This window comes from Raphanus sativus, unplaced genomic scaffold (assembly GCF_000801105.2).
Source record: "Raphanus sativus cultivar WK10039 unplaced genomic scaffold, ASM80110v3 Scaffold2748, whole genome shotgun sequence".
Classification (NCBI taxonomy): Eukaryota; Viridiplantae; Streptophyta; class Magnoliopsida; order Brassicales; family Brassicaceae; genus Raphanus; species Raphanus sativus.
The window spans coordinates 1-14053 of record NW_026618056.1 but is presented as its reverse complement, the minus strand read 5'-3'; the positions used below and the strand labels follow the sequence as shown (position 1 = coordinate 14053).

The 14053-nt window shown below is 36.5% G+C and overlaps 4 protein-coding genes across 4 annotated transcripts; 1 reads left to right on the top strand and 3 right to left on the bottom strand.

Moving 5' to 3' along the window:
- Positions 1-743: 743 nt before the first annotated feature.
- Positions 744-1615, bottom strand: LOC130505975 (21 kDa protein-like). The gene has a single exon (XM_057000576.1). The coding sequence runs from the start codon at positions 1497-1499 to the stop codon at positions 906-908; it is 594 nt and encodes a 197-aa protein (XP_056856556.1). The 5' UTR covers positions 1500-1615; the 3' UTR covers positions 744-905.
- A 3927-nt stretch (positions 1616-5542) lies between these two features.
- Positions 5543-6309, bottom strand: LOC130505976 (pectinesterase inhibitor 11-like; the record flags this gene model as incomplete). The annotated part of the gene is given in 1 exon segment (XM_057000577.1): positions 5543-6309. A coding segment is annotated over 1 exon segment (600 nt), but the record flags the coding sequence as incomplete, so codon positions are not given.
- Positions 6310-9549: 3240 nt separating this feature from the next.
- Positions 9550-10876, top strand: LOC108860419 (transcription factor MYB20). Its single transcript, XM_018634302.2, has 2 exons — positions 9550-10022; positions 10256-10876. The coding sequence occupies exons 1-2, from the start codon at positions 9748-9750 to the stop codon at positions 10701-10703; spliced, it is 723 nt and encodes a 240-aa protein (XP_018489804.1). The 5' UTR covers positions 9550-9747; the 3' UTR covers positions 10704-10876.
- LOC130505974 (probable serine/threonine protein kinase IRE) lies at positions 10815-14049 on the bottom strand (the record flags this gene model as incomplete). The annotated part of the gene is made up of 13 exons (XM_057000575.1): positions 10815-11506; positions 11580-11663; positions 11774-11929; positions 12023-12079; positions 12167-12218; positions 12363-12451; positions 12549-12634; positions 12728-12929; positions 13028-13120; positions 13188-13328; positions 13423-13515; positions 13590-13839; positions 13916-14049. Coding segments are annotated over 13 exons (1527 nt in total), but the record flags the coding sequence as incomplete, so codon positions are not given.
- Between the last annotated feature and the right edge of the window lie 4 nt (positions 14050-14053).

The following is a 14053-nucleotide window of genomic DNA, read 5'->3' as shown; positions in this document are numbered from 1 at the left end:
TTTTAAAACGACATCGTTTGGTGTTTAACAGAGGTAATAACGGCAATTAACCCCGTCTAATAGCTATGTTAATGGAATTAACGACGTATTCAAATTGGCTTTGTCGAACTTAGTTGATGCCTTAAATGACTAATCAAAATAAGTATATGCTTTAAATGGTCCATAAGAAAGTTCATGCCTTTTTTCGACCAAATTAAAAAGTTCATGATTTAAATGACCATTTTCTCAATTCTTTAGTGCTAAATATATTTGCACTTTGTGAAGACGTTTCCTCCACAACTTGTCAACGTTCCCACCTAATACTAAATTATTAGGGAGAAAACCTTCGTTTTCTTCTAATATTGGTATTAGAGTCACCTCATAGGTTAATAATAATGAGAATTATAAATACTAATCATATGACTAAGAAATTAGAACAAACAAAGGGTTCGAATGATTGTACATCATTTAATATGTAATAGATTACTCTATAGTAATTGCAATGAATATATCTTGATTATTTCTTTGCAGAATCTGATGAAGAAATTATATATACTTATATATTTTATTTTATTCATAAAAAATATATTCTAGATTGATATTTATAAAATATTACGTTTTATAAGATTTTTATTTAAATTATGCATAAAAGAATATATCTCTTGTTAACGGGCTTTTAGACATACATGATGGGTTGGGCTCAAGATTTATTCAGTTATTTTGGAAAGTTGTCAAAGTAAGAAAATGATGCATCTACAACTACATTGGATAGCAAAGAAAAAATATTGAATATTTTCTGGTACATATTGATTCCGGAATCTTAAAGACGAGCGATACATTGTACTATTACTATTTGTTATATACACAAACTGACAAAAGCAACAGAAATTTTCGATAAAAAGAAACTAAAAAATATATTAGTCTCTCTAGCCATGAATATAAGCAAAGTGATTAATCAAAGCTGAAGCATTACTCGTTAGATGAGCAATAACCAAAATCCTCCCTCTAACCAAATCCTTGACTTTCCCATTCATGTCAGCTCCTCCAAAACCATCCGAGCACGTGTTCTCATCGGTCAGAGCCGCGCTAACCCAAGTCTGAATATCACTCATGTAGATTTCGTAGTTCGAGCCACTTAACAGACCCATCTCACCTATCGATTTCCTAAGCTCCGCCAACGTGTCACCTAGCTCCTCAACGCAGTCTCTCATGGCCGAGACTTCTCTGGGCTTGAGCTGACTACTCGAGAGACGCACCATCATTGCTGATGTGGCTTTAACCGAGGCTAATGTGATGTTGAGAGCCGCGTGAGCCATGAGTTTGTGGCTGGTTTGGATGAGACTGGATTGAGTTGAGAGTGAAGTGACACAGAGTTTTTGATATGTTGTGAATTTGCATGATGATTTTACGAACTCCGTGTTTGTTGTTGTTGCTGTATGGACCGACTTGAGCGTGGTTATCGTAATGGTAATGAGAAGAGATGTGAGGAAGTGATGATTAAATCTAAGAGATCCAGCCATTCTTATATAGTATGAGTTATATGAGATTGTGAATGTGATGATGTTGTTGTAGCGTTTCTATTTAACTGAGGTGTATATATAGATAAATTATTTAGATGATATTCATTTAACAGAAAAAATAATACGCAAGTGGGAATTTGATTGCATGAATGAAGATGTTTTATAAGGAAAATGAGAAAAAATAAAAAGAAATATCTAACATGTGAAAGCAACTCGGTGGTTAAATATAGAGAGAAGAGAGAGAAGAGAGAGAAAGTAATTCAAAGGTTGGATCCGGCGGTCGACCGGCGCGTGAGCGTCCGGGCCGCCGCCGGCGTCCGTTTTTCTTTCAGCAAATATCACCAGTCTGTTGTTTCCCCTCCACCTCTTCCGGCTTCCGCCTCCGCCTTGTCCGAGCTCTGGCCAGCCATCAAAACGGTGGTTCTGTTCTTGGAGTTACGACGCGGCGGCGGAGTTACGATGGTGCGGTGGAGACACTTTTAGTTCGATTCTTCTTCCGGGAGATGGAGGTTCCCTCAGCTCCGTCGACGCCAGCCTCTGTTTCCGCAACGGGGAAGCTTCTGCAGTTCTGCCGTCGTCGGTTTTTGTCTCCGGAGTGTGAAGATCTCCTCTGTCTTGCGCCGCCGGCTCTCGGCGCCTAATTTTGTAGGGTTTAATCTTTGCTTTTATTTTCTTTTCGGTTCCTTTGGTTTCGATGGTTGTAGCCTCGATGGAGGTGGATGAAGGGCTCCGATGGTTTGATCGGGCTTGCATGCGGCGTTTTCTCCCGAGTGTGGACGGTCAACGGTGGTGGATGACATCTCGCAGCGGCGATAGATGCTCTCCGATTATGGCCACTCGAGATAGGAAAAGTGTTCGTGGTGGTGACGTTTGGAGTTGGTGAGCTCCGGTTGGGTCCGGTGAACCGAGGAGCGGTTCTCCGGTGATAGCAAGAAACAGTGGTGATGTGTTGCCTGTGTGACGCGTGTCTCTCGCGGTAGGAGAGACGCACACGTGTCCTGTTCTTTTCAGTCTAGATTGATGCGCGGCTGCATCTCGAGTTCCCCGTAGCGCTAGGGTTTTGGTGGTTTGGGTTGGGCTGTAGGCCCAATTTCGTTGTAATTTTGGGCCCGCTGTTTATCGGGCTTTTTATTCTGTAATTTGTACTCGGTTGGGCTTGGCCCTTTTATATAATATTTTCGATGGAAAAAAAAAACATGTGAAAGCAACACACGGCTAAGACACTGAGTCTGGGATAAGGAATTTGCAGTTTTGAGCCGAACATAATATATTTGTTTAACTAAGCATTAATAACATTTGGAATGATATGTATTTAATTGGCTAATAGATCATTTCTACATGGCCAATTCGTGGTCTCTTTCAGAAGCAATTGGAGTCGACAAGTTGGTAATTTCCTATTGTTCAAAACGATAAAGGAATTTGCAGTTTTTTTTTTTTGAAGAAAGGCTTTAAAGGAATTTGCAGTTTTGAGCCAAACATAATATATTTGTTTAACTAAGCATTAATAACATTTGGAATGATGTATTTAAGTGGCTAATAGATCATTTCTCCATGGCCAATTCGTGGTCTCTTTCAGAAGCAATTGGAGTCGACAAGTTGATAATTTCCGATGGTTTTATCGTTTTGAATGATACTCTAGTAAAGACTAATAGCCATCGTGGAAGTCAAATTGTGAACGTAATGCAACCCGCCCCCCACATTTAAGGTTCTAATCGTCCTTAGTGAATGTAAAAAAAAAACAAATATATTAATTGTAGTTAGGTCATCAACAACATGGCCATCCACAGTGCTTAGGAAGCTGGCTTGCATTCCACCTTTAGAAACAGATACAATGTTCTCCACAACCACACTTCGCTTTCCACTTCCGCCATTTTCTGGTGCAGTGTCGGCGAGGTACGTAAAACTATCACCGCAAAAAGGAGGAAGCACTTAAAAATTGTAATGTCTTTGTGGCTTAGATAATCAGAGGAATTCGTTCCTAACTCTAATCCCACCACCTTGTTTTTTATTTCTTTTTGCCAAAGTGAGTAACTCTTTAGATTCAACTTGTAAATCTTACATTTTATATGGTATTTAGCAGAAAAGCATTTAAACCAATGAATGTGAGATATGGTTATAATCGTCCTCGTAACGTACTAGACGCAGCTGAATGTGGCCCAAAATCATTGTCTGCTCCCAAAATATCCATATTTATCCTAAACACGTCTTCACACACAAATATCTATAAGCAGTAGCACGTGATTCGAAATATCAACTTGTATTGTAGTGTCAATTCCATGTTGAGGTGCCATATATCTCATAACTTTCTTGCTTGTTAACTTAATTTTGTTTGATACTATAAAATTCTCTAACTTTATAATCCCCATTAATGTAAGAAATTAAGCTCTTAGGCTTCCTATATTATATACTATTATAAGATTGATTATAAAATTACATGTAGACGATATATCCAATATTGCTATTTTATATTATAATATTATGTATGTTATATATGTATATGTAATATAAGTTGATATATTAAATACTATTCATCGATTTGGTAGTTTATACTATATGATATCTAACATAATATCATTACTTTGTTTAAGTAAAATATCTGACATCTTAGAAAGAATAATAGTATGGGATTTTTCAAAGGAAAAAGTTGTCTGGCACAGATGCAAATGGTGTGTATTGTACAAAAACAATATTTCACTAAATCAATCACCCTATCTTCTTGCTAATTCAAGTAATTTTTTTTTCAAAAGGTATAATAATTCAAATAAATTTGTCTACATTTTAAAGTAAAAGAAATTCATTTAAATGTTGTTTTAGAATTCTGATGTAAAATTTATTAAAAATATTTTCTATTTATATTTCTATTGGTTAAACTATGGTTAGATGTATAGATAATAACAATGTTTTATTTTAGAAATATGCAAAACTAAATATTTACTTAATTTTGGTGCGTAAATCTAAAATGACATATTAAAATAAAACAAATTAAAATGAAGGAGTATTAAATTTTAGAGCCACATTTGTATTACATTTTTTGGTACAATTTGTATTACAGATTCAGCCATGTTCAATGATTTTAAGATTTTTTTGTGTTGTTTTGTATTACTATTTCACATTAGTATTTATCCAGGGGTATTTATATAAAAGGCCATATAAATTTTATTGTACATTAGGCCACAATGCCACGTCAAATTATGGGGTGGCAAAGGCAATAATGCATTGGCCACACTATAACATGGGCTTTCAGGTCGAGAGATATTTTTCTTGGGGGAGACGTAGGTCGATCAGCATCCGTACAATATGTGTGTATTGTGTTTATGCATGGCTATAATTTTTTTTTTTTGAAAGGTGCATGGCTATAATTTGAATGATCGTGTATATACGAATGGTAAAGAATCGAAGCGACAACGAAAATCATGGACCAAACCCCAAATTTCTGCACACTGCTTTTGAAAAAATTAGTATCCATCAGACAACCCACGTGGTTCCAACGAAGAATACGAACATATATCTAAAGATCACCAAAATTGAGTTATTCTTTTTTTTTCAATCAAATAAGACACAACTTATTAGACAAGAATTGAGTTATTCTTATGAGCCTTTTATTAGATTATTATATTTTTCATATAGTTGTTAATGGTTTGTTTTCAACAAGATACATTTTGAGAGAGAAGATTCATATGGGATTTTACCAAAAAAAAGATTCATGTGGGCAAGCCGAAAGTATAAACAATCACTCGGCTTTTTTTTAGCTAAAGTAGTATTGTTTCCTCCTCCCCCCCCCCCCCCCCAATTTTCAATTAATTGTCGACAAAGCAGTGATTCATATCGACTAATTAAGCAGACTTATATTACATGTGTCTATTTTCAACTTCTCTGTTGTTTGAAAAAGGTCGATGTTAAAACATGAAAATGTACGGCCAACTTTTTTTTTTGAAAAAGAAAAAGATGTATGCCCAACTTGTCATAAGGAAAGTAATGCGTGTGAAAGAGAGTATATCTCAACTTGTCCATATTTTCAAAACTGTAAAAAAAAATAATCTAAATCCTCAACTTCTTAAACTTTTATATCTCAAAATACAAATGGACAATAGTACAAACCAAATAAGAAAAAAAAATCTAACCAACTCGGCATATATATATTACATTTACGGAGACCATTATATATATTATTTATATATGAGATGCCACAAAATATTTCTTAAAACTTAAATTAATACTTCTTAGCAAATGCATTAATCAAGGACAGGGCGTTGCTAGTTTCGTGACCCACGTTAACAATTCTAGCTCGAACCGAGTTCTTGATCCTTCCATCCATGACCCGACCCGAGAAACCATCGGAGCAAGTGTTCTCATCTGTCAAAGCCGCACTAGTCCAAGTCTGAGCATTACTCATGTGGAACGCAAACTGATCTTGATTTTTGGCACTCCCACATAGCTTCATCTCTTGGACCGACTTGGTCAAACGGTCAATGGTATCGTTGATCTCCTCAACGCAGTCCTTGATGGCTTCGACCTCGCGCTTCTTAAGGCCCTTGAAACGCGTCAGACGCGAGACGAAGAGTTTGGTGGATTGGGCTCGGCTCAGGGTTACGGCTAGAGCGGTCTCGGCTAAGCGTTTAGGGCTTGTTTGTATGGCGTTTGCGTAGGCTGAGAGGGAGTGGAAGCACACGGCTGGGTATGTGGTGGTTTTGCAAGAGGATTGGATGAAGTTCACGGCTTTGTTGGAGGCTCCAGCCCGTGAGGCTGCGGTGGCGGCAGTGAGCGCCGGCGAGAAGAAGAAGAAGATTGAGAGGATTAGAAAGAGAGTTTGGTTTAGTTTTGCCATTGGTGTTTCTTGTAAGAAAGCTAGATAGGAAGTGAGAGAATTGAGTGTGTGGAGAAGAGAGAGCTGGGGTTGAATATTTATAGAGTGTACAACTTTGTCTAGATTTTTTTCTATTCTACTGTTGGCCGTAATACGCGGTGGAATATAATTAAGGAAAAAAAAATCAGCGAAGAAGGAAAACAAACAGTGGATTAGACTTTTAGAAACGAAAATTCTAACCTATACACTTTGTTGGAATCTATTAATAAAAAAACGCTCAACTGATGTTTATTGAAAACTTACAAATTACTTGTTCTTTCATAAATTCTCTAGTAGTCACCAAATGGTCTGACGTCTGAGTTGCTTATAACAAATATGAATCGCATAGAAATTAGGTTGAATCTAAGTTAGATTATCTACGAATCAATCCACCGACGCGCGAGAACCAATCAGACGTCTAAATGACGTTATATTAACGCAGGGGCAGGGCTCAATTATTTGTTGGAATTGGTTTGACATAAAATCATGGCAGGGTCCTCTCAACGTCGGTCCAGATCATAACGTGAAGTATCAATTCAAATTATATTAAACATAATCAAAAGCGAGTAGAGATAAACATTTTTCGTTTTATTCAACCCAAGGGAAGAAAAAGATACAGTAGCGATTAACGAAATTGCATCAATCAAGCCGTAATATAATACAAGAAAGTAATAAATATTGAATGTAAATTGCATTGTCATTGTCAAAATCGAACAACAGATACGCTCACAAGTCAAAACTATTCCAGTCCCAATGATCACATTAAGTGTTTTTAACTTAACTGATAACGACAATGATCTCATAATAATTTTGTTAATCACGTTAAATTGAGATGGTACTATTTACTACTCCCTCTCTTTCTTTCTGAATAAGTGTCATTTTAGAGTTGTGCACACGGATTAAAAAATCATTAAATTTTGTATATTTTTCATACAAAAACATCATTACCCATGTATTTCGACCAATAGAAAAATAAAATACAGAATAAAATTAATAAATTCTGCATTGAAATATGAAAACGACACTTATTTTGCAACGAAAAAAAATCTCTACAACAACACTTAATATGAAACGGAGGGAGTAATAACCTACCGACATAACAGCACTGTTGTTTCTCGTGCGGTACGGAACAATTAAGTTGCCAAGTTGGCATGTTCATGTATAGTACGTAGTATAATATAAATATCTCATGATTCTCATTTGCAGTGTTGAAATAGATAATTGGTTTGGGTGGGTCCTTCACTATCGTATGAAATAGTTGAGGGAAGGGGAGGACACGACGAGAAAGAAAATAAGAAATCCCCAGAAAATAAGGCATAATAAAATGCAATGAAACAACTGAACAATAATTCTCGCTTAGGCATGTGATGATGATGATGATCTATGAACGTGATCCAGAGAGATTACTGGGTCAAATACACAGTCGTACCACCTTCTCCGCGTAAGGCCATACATTAATATATTTTATTTTATGTTTAACGTATTTAATAGTGGAAATCAAATAACTTTTCCTTTTACACATCTTTTTCATGTAGAGTGTGGACTCGACAGGTTTGTAGAAAAGGAGTGGGAAAACATTTCAATGGAAATCCTTAGAAAAAGAAAAAAAGTGTCACCTATTCATTTATGAGTAATAAAGTCTTACTTATTAACAAACTTTCAAAAAAGTTGACATGATAAATAAGGCTAAAAATACATTGAAAAATGGTAGATTTCAATCTAGCATAAGCCACATAAGCGGCTTTTGCATTGTTTATGATGATTAGTTGTATATTTTCTTATATTAACTTGTGCTTTAAACAAATTTCGTTCATATTGGTCTGGCACCGAAGGGAACCTCACTGTTAAAAAGTGAAGCAAGATATTTAAATTTCTAGAACATAGTTTTACGTTTGTAACAAATGAAGAAAGTCCAAGGCTTCACTCGATAAAGGCCCGAGATTACTCTGTCAAAGCCCATGACTACTAATTCTCTTGTTTGTTCTATAGGTAGACAAGGTAGACAAAGTTCCCAAAGAGCATGTAAAAGTTTGATGTGTAGTTTATAACAAGTTATAGACTTATAGCTCGGTTTTCTCGTCTTTTCATTTCAAGAGTAGTTTATTAGTTATTGTTCTTCTCATATCCAATCAGCATCTGTTGAGGGTCTTCTCCACATAACACATTCAAACAAAAGATGTACGACTAAACCTAGCAAAGGCATTATAGATAATGATTAATGACATGTCATTGCTTGTTTCCTTGTGCAAGTTAACTAGCCGGGCCTGGAGTCTGGACTGACTTCGTCTTAGTCTGAGAACAGCCTGAGCAAGTGTTCTTATTCATATGATCATCCTCAGCGGAAGATATCAACGGTTGAGCCTCATATAAACAAAAACTGGCTCTAATCACTCGTTTTTGAGAAAGCTCCAGCTCTTAGATTTTGTCAGACAGCCAATATGTTGACATCAGACGCTAGAGCACAGTCCTGGCGTGTTCGGAACTGTCTATTAGACGTATCCTCCTCAAAAGGGGTGTGGATACGTCATTAATTGGAATTTTGTTTACAAAGAATTTTTCAATTAAAAAATAACAGTTAAACTTAAAAGAGAAGTCTCATGTTCTTTGTCTCTATTTTAAGTCTCACTTTCTTGTCATGATCAAAACGCAAGTAGCGTGATCTTCCTTTTTACTTAAAAACATGTGGATAAACATATTAAAAAAATGTGGATAAACATATAAGAGCCAAGTTAATATAAGAGTTGAAAAATAAGAGAAAGAGAAAATAATAAATAGACTATCTGCATACATATGTATATATGTCTGTTTTGGCCATTGCCAAGAATAATTAAGTAACAATTGTGCACATATTAAAAGTGTTAGCTAACTATCATAAAGTTTACGAGGAATCCAACATGAGCCGTAAAGCTAACAAGTGATATGAAAGGTGGATATATGGTAAAACAATTACGCTATGTCATCTGTAACAAAGTTTCTAAATCGGGAAAGGTTTACATCGAATTTTCTAATGCTTGTAGCAATGGGTCACGAAATTTCGGTTCGAGTTATCGAACCCCACCGTCAGATACGTCAGTTCAAGAATATACATACATATATATATATAGAATATACTAATATATACTGAATAATTATTTATCTCAAACACCCCCAAAACTTGGCCAAGAAACTCCATACGTATGTGTATATATAGTTAGTTAGTTGAGATAAACTTGCTTAATTATACCACTTTTGTGTTTATTTTTCTTTCCTTTTCCATGTTACATTTCCGAGCCCATGATTCTAACCTAGTTTCTTTCATGATTTTGAAATATAAGAAAATATAAGTTTTTTTTTGTAAACTACCAAGAAAGTGTAAGTTTGGTAAAAAGACATTTTATTTTTGCGTGTGAAGTCTAAAGAGTAGTAATGGGTGGTCGTAAACCATGTTGTGATGAGGTTGGATTGAGAAAGGGGCCATGGACAGCGGACGAAGATGGGAAACTAGTTGATTTCTTAAGGACACGTGGAGGAAGCGGTGGATGGTGCTGGAGAGATGTGCCAAAGCTGGCGGGGCTAAGGCGGTGCGGCAAAAGTTGCCGTCTCCGGTGGACTAATTATCTGCGGCCAGATCTCAAGAGAGGTCTTTTTAGTGAAGAGGAAATTCAACTAGTCATTGATCTTCATGCGCAACTTGGCAATAGGTTTTTATTTTATTTCCATCACAAATAATTTACTAATGTCAATTATTTTTCTGAATAACATAAAGTAGAGGAATATTTCTCCTTAAAATTCGTATTTAGTGAAATGTTTATTTCATTTTATCTAACCAACGTACGACTTATATTTTAGTAAAATATGTAGATGACTGTTTTACATTTCACGTACAATATTATATTCTAGTAACAACATACTGTGTGCACACTTAATACTGTAGATGGTCGAAGATTGCAGCAGAACTACCGGGAAGAACAGATAACGATATAAAAAATTATTGGAACACTCATATAAAGAGGAAGCTCATAAGAATGGGTATTGATCCAAACACACATCATCCGTTTGACCAACAGAAAGTCAACCGCGAGAAGGAGGAGACGACATTGGTCAACGGTGGAAACCCTCGGGACGAGACAGAGGTACCAGTGGGTTTGCAGAATGACACGTCTGCAGGAAATCTAAACCACTTAGCTGACGTGGACGGTGACAGTATTCAACCGTGGAGCTTTTTAATGGAGAATGACGGAGGAGGATGCTCCTCCGCGGGAGAGCTGACCATGCTATTGTCCGGCGACATTACGTCATCATGTTCGTCATCGTCATCACTGTGGTTGAAGTATGGAGAGTTTGGATACGAAGATTTCGAACTTGGATGTTTCGACGACTAGAGTGAGAATAAAATACATGCTAGCTTGGTTATGTTTAGGTTCATTTTACTTAATTCTATACACATACGTGGATTAATGTTGTTGGACCAATTACTTATAAGTTATAACGAATAACATCATCAAGAGCTAGTATTTTGTATTTTCTGATTAATAATAAACGTTATTTACGTCACTATATAGCCTCTACAGCTTTTAACTTCATCCTTGTATGAAGGTACGTACTAAAGCAATGAACAAAGCCTTCACATCAAGTAAACATGTTCAAAGTAAAAATAAAAAAGCTTTGCTACAATCTTAAAAGTTATAAATATATAAGTTAAACTTTGAAGATTGGTACAATCTTCTTCACCAGCTGCTTAATTTGGTTCTTGAGTAGATTCCTCGAAATAGGTTTAACGGGGGTCTTTGTTATCATATGTAAAACAACAACGAAAAAGAGTTGTTATTTTTTTTTTTGTATACATATGCGAGAGAGATGAGAGTAGTAATCTTGAAGAATCTTGAGGGATGAGATCTCTGTAGCTCTTTTTGCTTCCTAATCTAATGCGCTATGCTTCCCAGTTATTCTTACCTTTTGTTTTCTTTCCCCATAGAGAAGAAACCAACGGCTTGATGAACCAAAACCAATCAGCACTTGAAGTACGTAGATGCTCAACACACATTCATCATCATACTTCTGGGCCCAGAGCTAGTTTTTTGGTTTCGGTTTTGGTTCAAGGGGCTGATGGGTTTGAAGCTTCTGTTGATTCCTTAGCGTTCTTCTGGACAAGATCGTAGTTGATCGAAGCCAGTTGTGAGAGGTTCTGATCACCACAAAAGAGCCATTAATAAGCATTCAAAGGTATGCCAAAGGGAGAGCGTAGGAATTAAACTAACCTTGAAAGAAAAATTGCTGAAGGAATACTTCACAGCAAGATTGGGTCCATTTGCTAATTCTGCTATGCTGCCACACTCATCCCCCTGTTTTTTTTTTTTTTACAACATAAAAACATTTGTTATGGAACTTCTTCAAGCGTGCCGAGAAATTAAGGAGAGATATGGAAGTGAGTTAAAAAAAAAGAGAGAGATACATCTTCCTCCTGTGTGGTGAAGGAGCTGCTGCTGCATGTGTCTGTAAGGTCATCAAAATCGCTGCCTCCATGAACATTTTCGTCTTCCGGGTTCCATATATATCGGCTCATGAAATAACTTGTGTCTTGTGGCTCAGCTGATGGTACAAACATAGCCTGTAACAAAGGATACAAAAAAACTGAAGTTAGTATAGGAGATTCGTTTTCTCAGGGAACTAACTTAGTTTGTGATCAGAATGTGGAAACAACCTTCTGCCTGGCAAGCGTGTCCCAGTTAATATCTTTGAAAAAGTGATGCTGTTTCACCTGTAAAAGTAGATTTTCAGAAGACTTGATCTAGCTTTGAAGAAAGAAAAAAATGTTTAGCTACGGGATGAACTAATAGAGCTTTACCTCTCCAGCTCCTGTTGCACCTAGTCTTTGTACAGGATTTTCGGTTAACAGCCTGAAACAAGGACATAAGCAGACAATGTTACCACAATCAACATGTTCTTGTTTCTCTCTGATGACGATTAAAGGCGTGGAGATACAGAGAATGCGGGAAGAGATGAAGTTTCTGAGATTTATTTGCAGAAGTGTGAGATCTTACTTGTTGATCAGATCATATGCTTCATAAGATATCTCATCTGGCACATTAGGCCATGGTATATCTCTGTTGATTATATTTTCAAAAATTTGCTGAAAACCCATGAATGAAAGAAACGTTAACAACCAATTAGAATAATGTATCATGTATGTCTTCTTACATCTGATGAAGTCAGCTTGATAATATTACCTGTGGGGTTTCTGCATTGAAAGGAGGAATACCCACGAGAACCTCAAAAAGAATAACACCTACTGACCACCAATCAGCTGTTTTACCTGTAGTTAGTGATATAATATAAGTCCATGAACAGATTTAATGATGACATAATATATATAAAAAAAGGCAAATGCCCTTATGAAGATACTAACCATGACCCATTCCAAGAAGTATTTCAGGTGCAAGATAATCAGGTGTTCCAACAACTGCATGTTTCTTACGGCTATCTTTGTCTTGTGAATGTTGAGTGTTTCCATCTTCTGCTAAAAACTCACTATTTCCCAATGATGCATCACCTGATAAGTCATCTGTGCTGTTGATAAGACCAACCTTGGAAAGCCCAAAGTCCGTCAACTGTATCACAAGGTAACAGAGGTTTTATGAGAAATGTGGACCAAATCTTGGATGCTTAACGCAAAGGTTTATTATATAATCGATAGATATTTATTTACCTTGATGTGACCATCCTGATTGATCAACAAATTGTCCGGCTTTAAGTCTCTGTGAATGATATTTACTGAATGCAAATACTCCAGTGCAAGCACCTGAAAAAAGGCATTTGATTCAAGTACAATTTCTATAACAAAGCGAGCAAATTTGAGGTCTTTTTACCACTTCTGCAATATAAATACGGGCCATGTCTTCGTCCAAGCAACCAAGATTTTTCAGCAAGGAAAAGAGATCTCCTCCATTCAAGTACTCCATGACCAGATAAAGATTTTCACGGCATGTGAAAGAATAGAAAAACCGGACCTGCACAGCTTAGTAGAAGCATTAGGGGAAAGCCCCACAGTTTTTTACAAATGTTATTCATGACAGCGATTTTAAAGTGTTTGACATTACATACCACGAACGGGTTACGAATTGAGATAAGGATGTTACGCTCCGCTAAAATACTCTCAACAGCATTCTTACGGATCATATCAGCCTTCTTTAAAACCTGTACCATCATAGACAGGTAAGAAGAACGTATTCATACGAGAGAGTATAATAATGTTTAGTAATAACACCAACCTTAATAGCGAACAAATCACCAGTTGCCCTTTTCCTTGCAAGAAACACTCTTCCAAATGCACCCCGGCTGATTGGTTTTATAATTTCAAAATCTTCTATTGATGTTCGATCATTAGCGCGTGGATTAAGTGGGCTCGCCCGTAAGCTACGCACTGTATCCTCATCTGCTGAGCTTTCCTCATCCGCCATCGCTTTCGATGAGTCTACTTTTTCATCATCTATCAGTCCACAAAGTTCAATGTACTTCTCCCTGGATATTCGTGAAACCAAAAAAAATATCAGCTTAACTGAATTATGCAGTTAAACAGACAAGTAGAAATGCTTACTGCAATAGCTTCTCTATTCGTCTTCCAAACGTTTCTACCACAAGGGCATCTGCCTTCCTATCCTGAATGACGTACTTTAGCTCATCCAGCTGCTCAATCATGAAGTCCAGTGAGCTATATCCACATAAATTCACATTT

Bases quoted from the DNA above. Each gene is read 5' to 3' on its own strand.
- LOC130505975 (XM_057000576.1), bottom strand. From the start codon at position 1,499: ATGGCTGGATCTCTTAGATTTAATCATCACTTCCTCACATCTCTTCTC.
- LOC108860419 (XM_018634302.2), top strand. From the start codon at position 9,748: ATGGGTGGTCGTAAACCATGTTGTGATGAGGTTGGATTGAGAAAGGGG. The intron at 10,023-10,255 runs GTTTTTATTTTA...TTAATACTGTAG, and splicing joins CATGCGCAACTTGGCAATAG to ATGGTCGAAGATTGCAGCAG.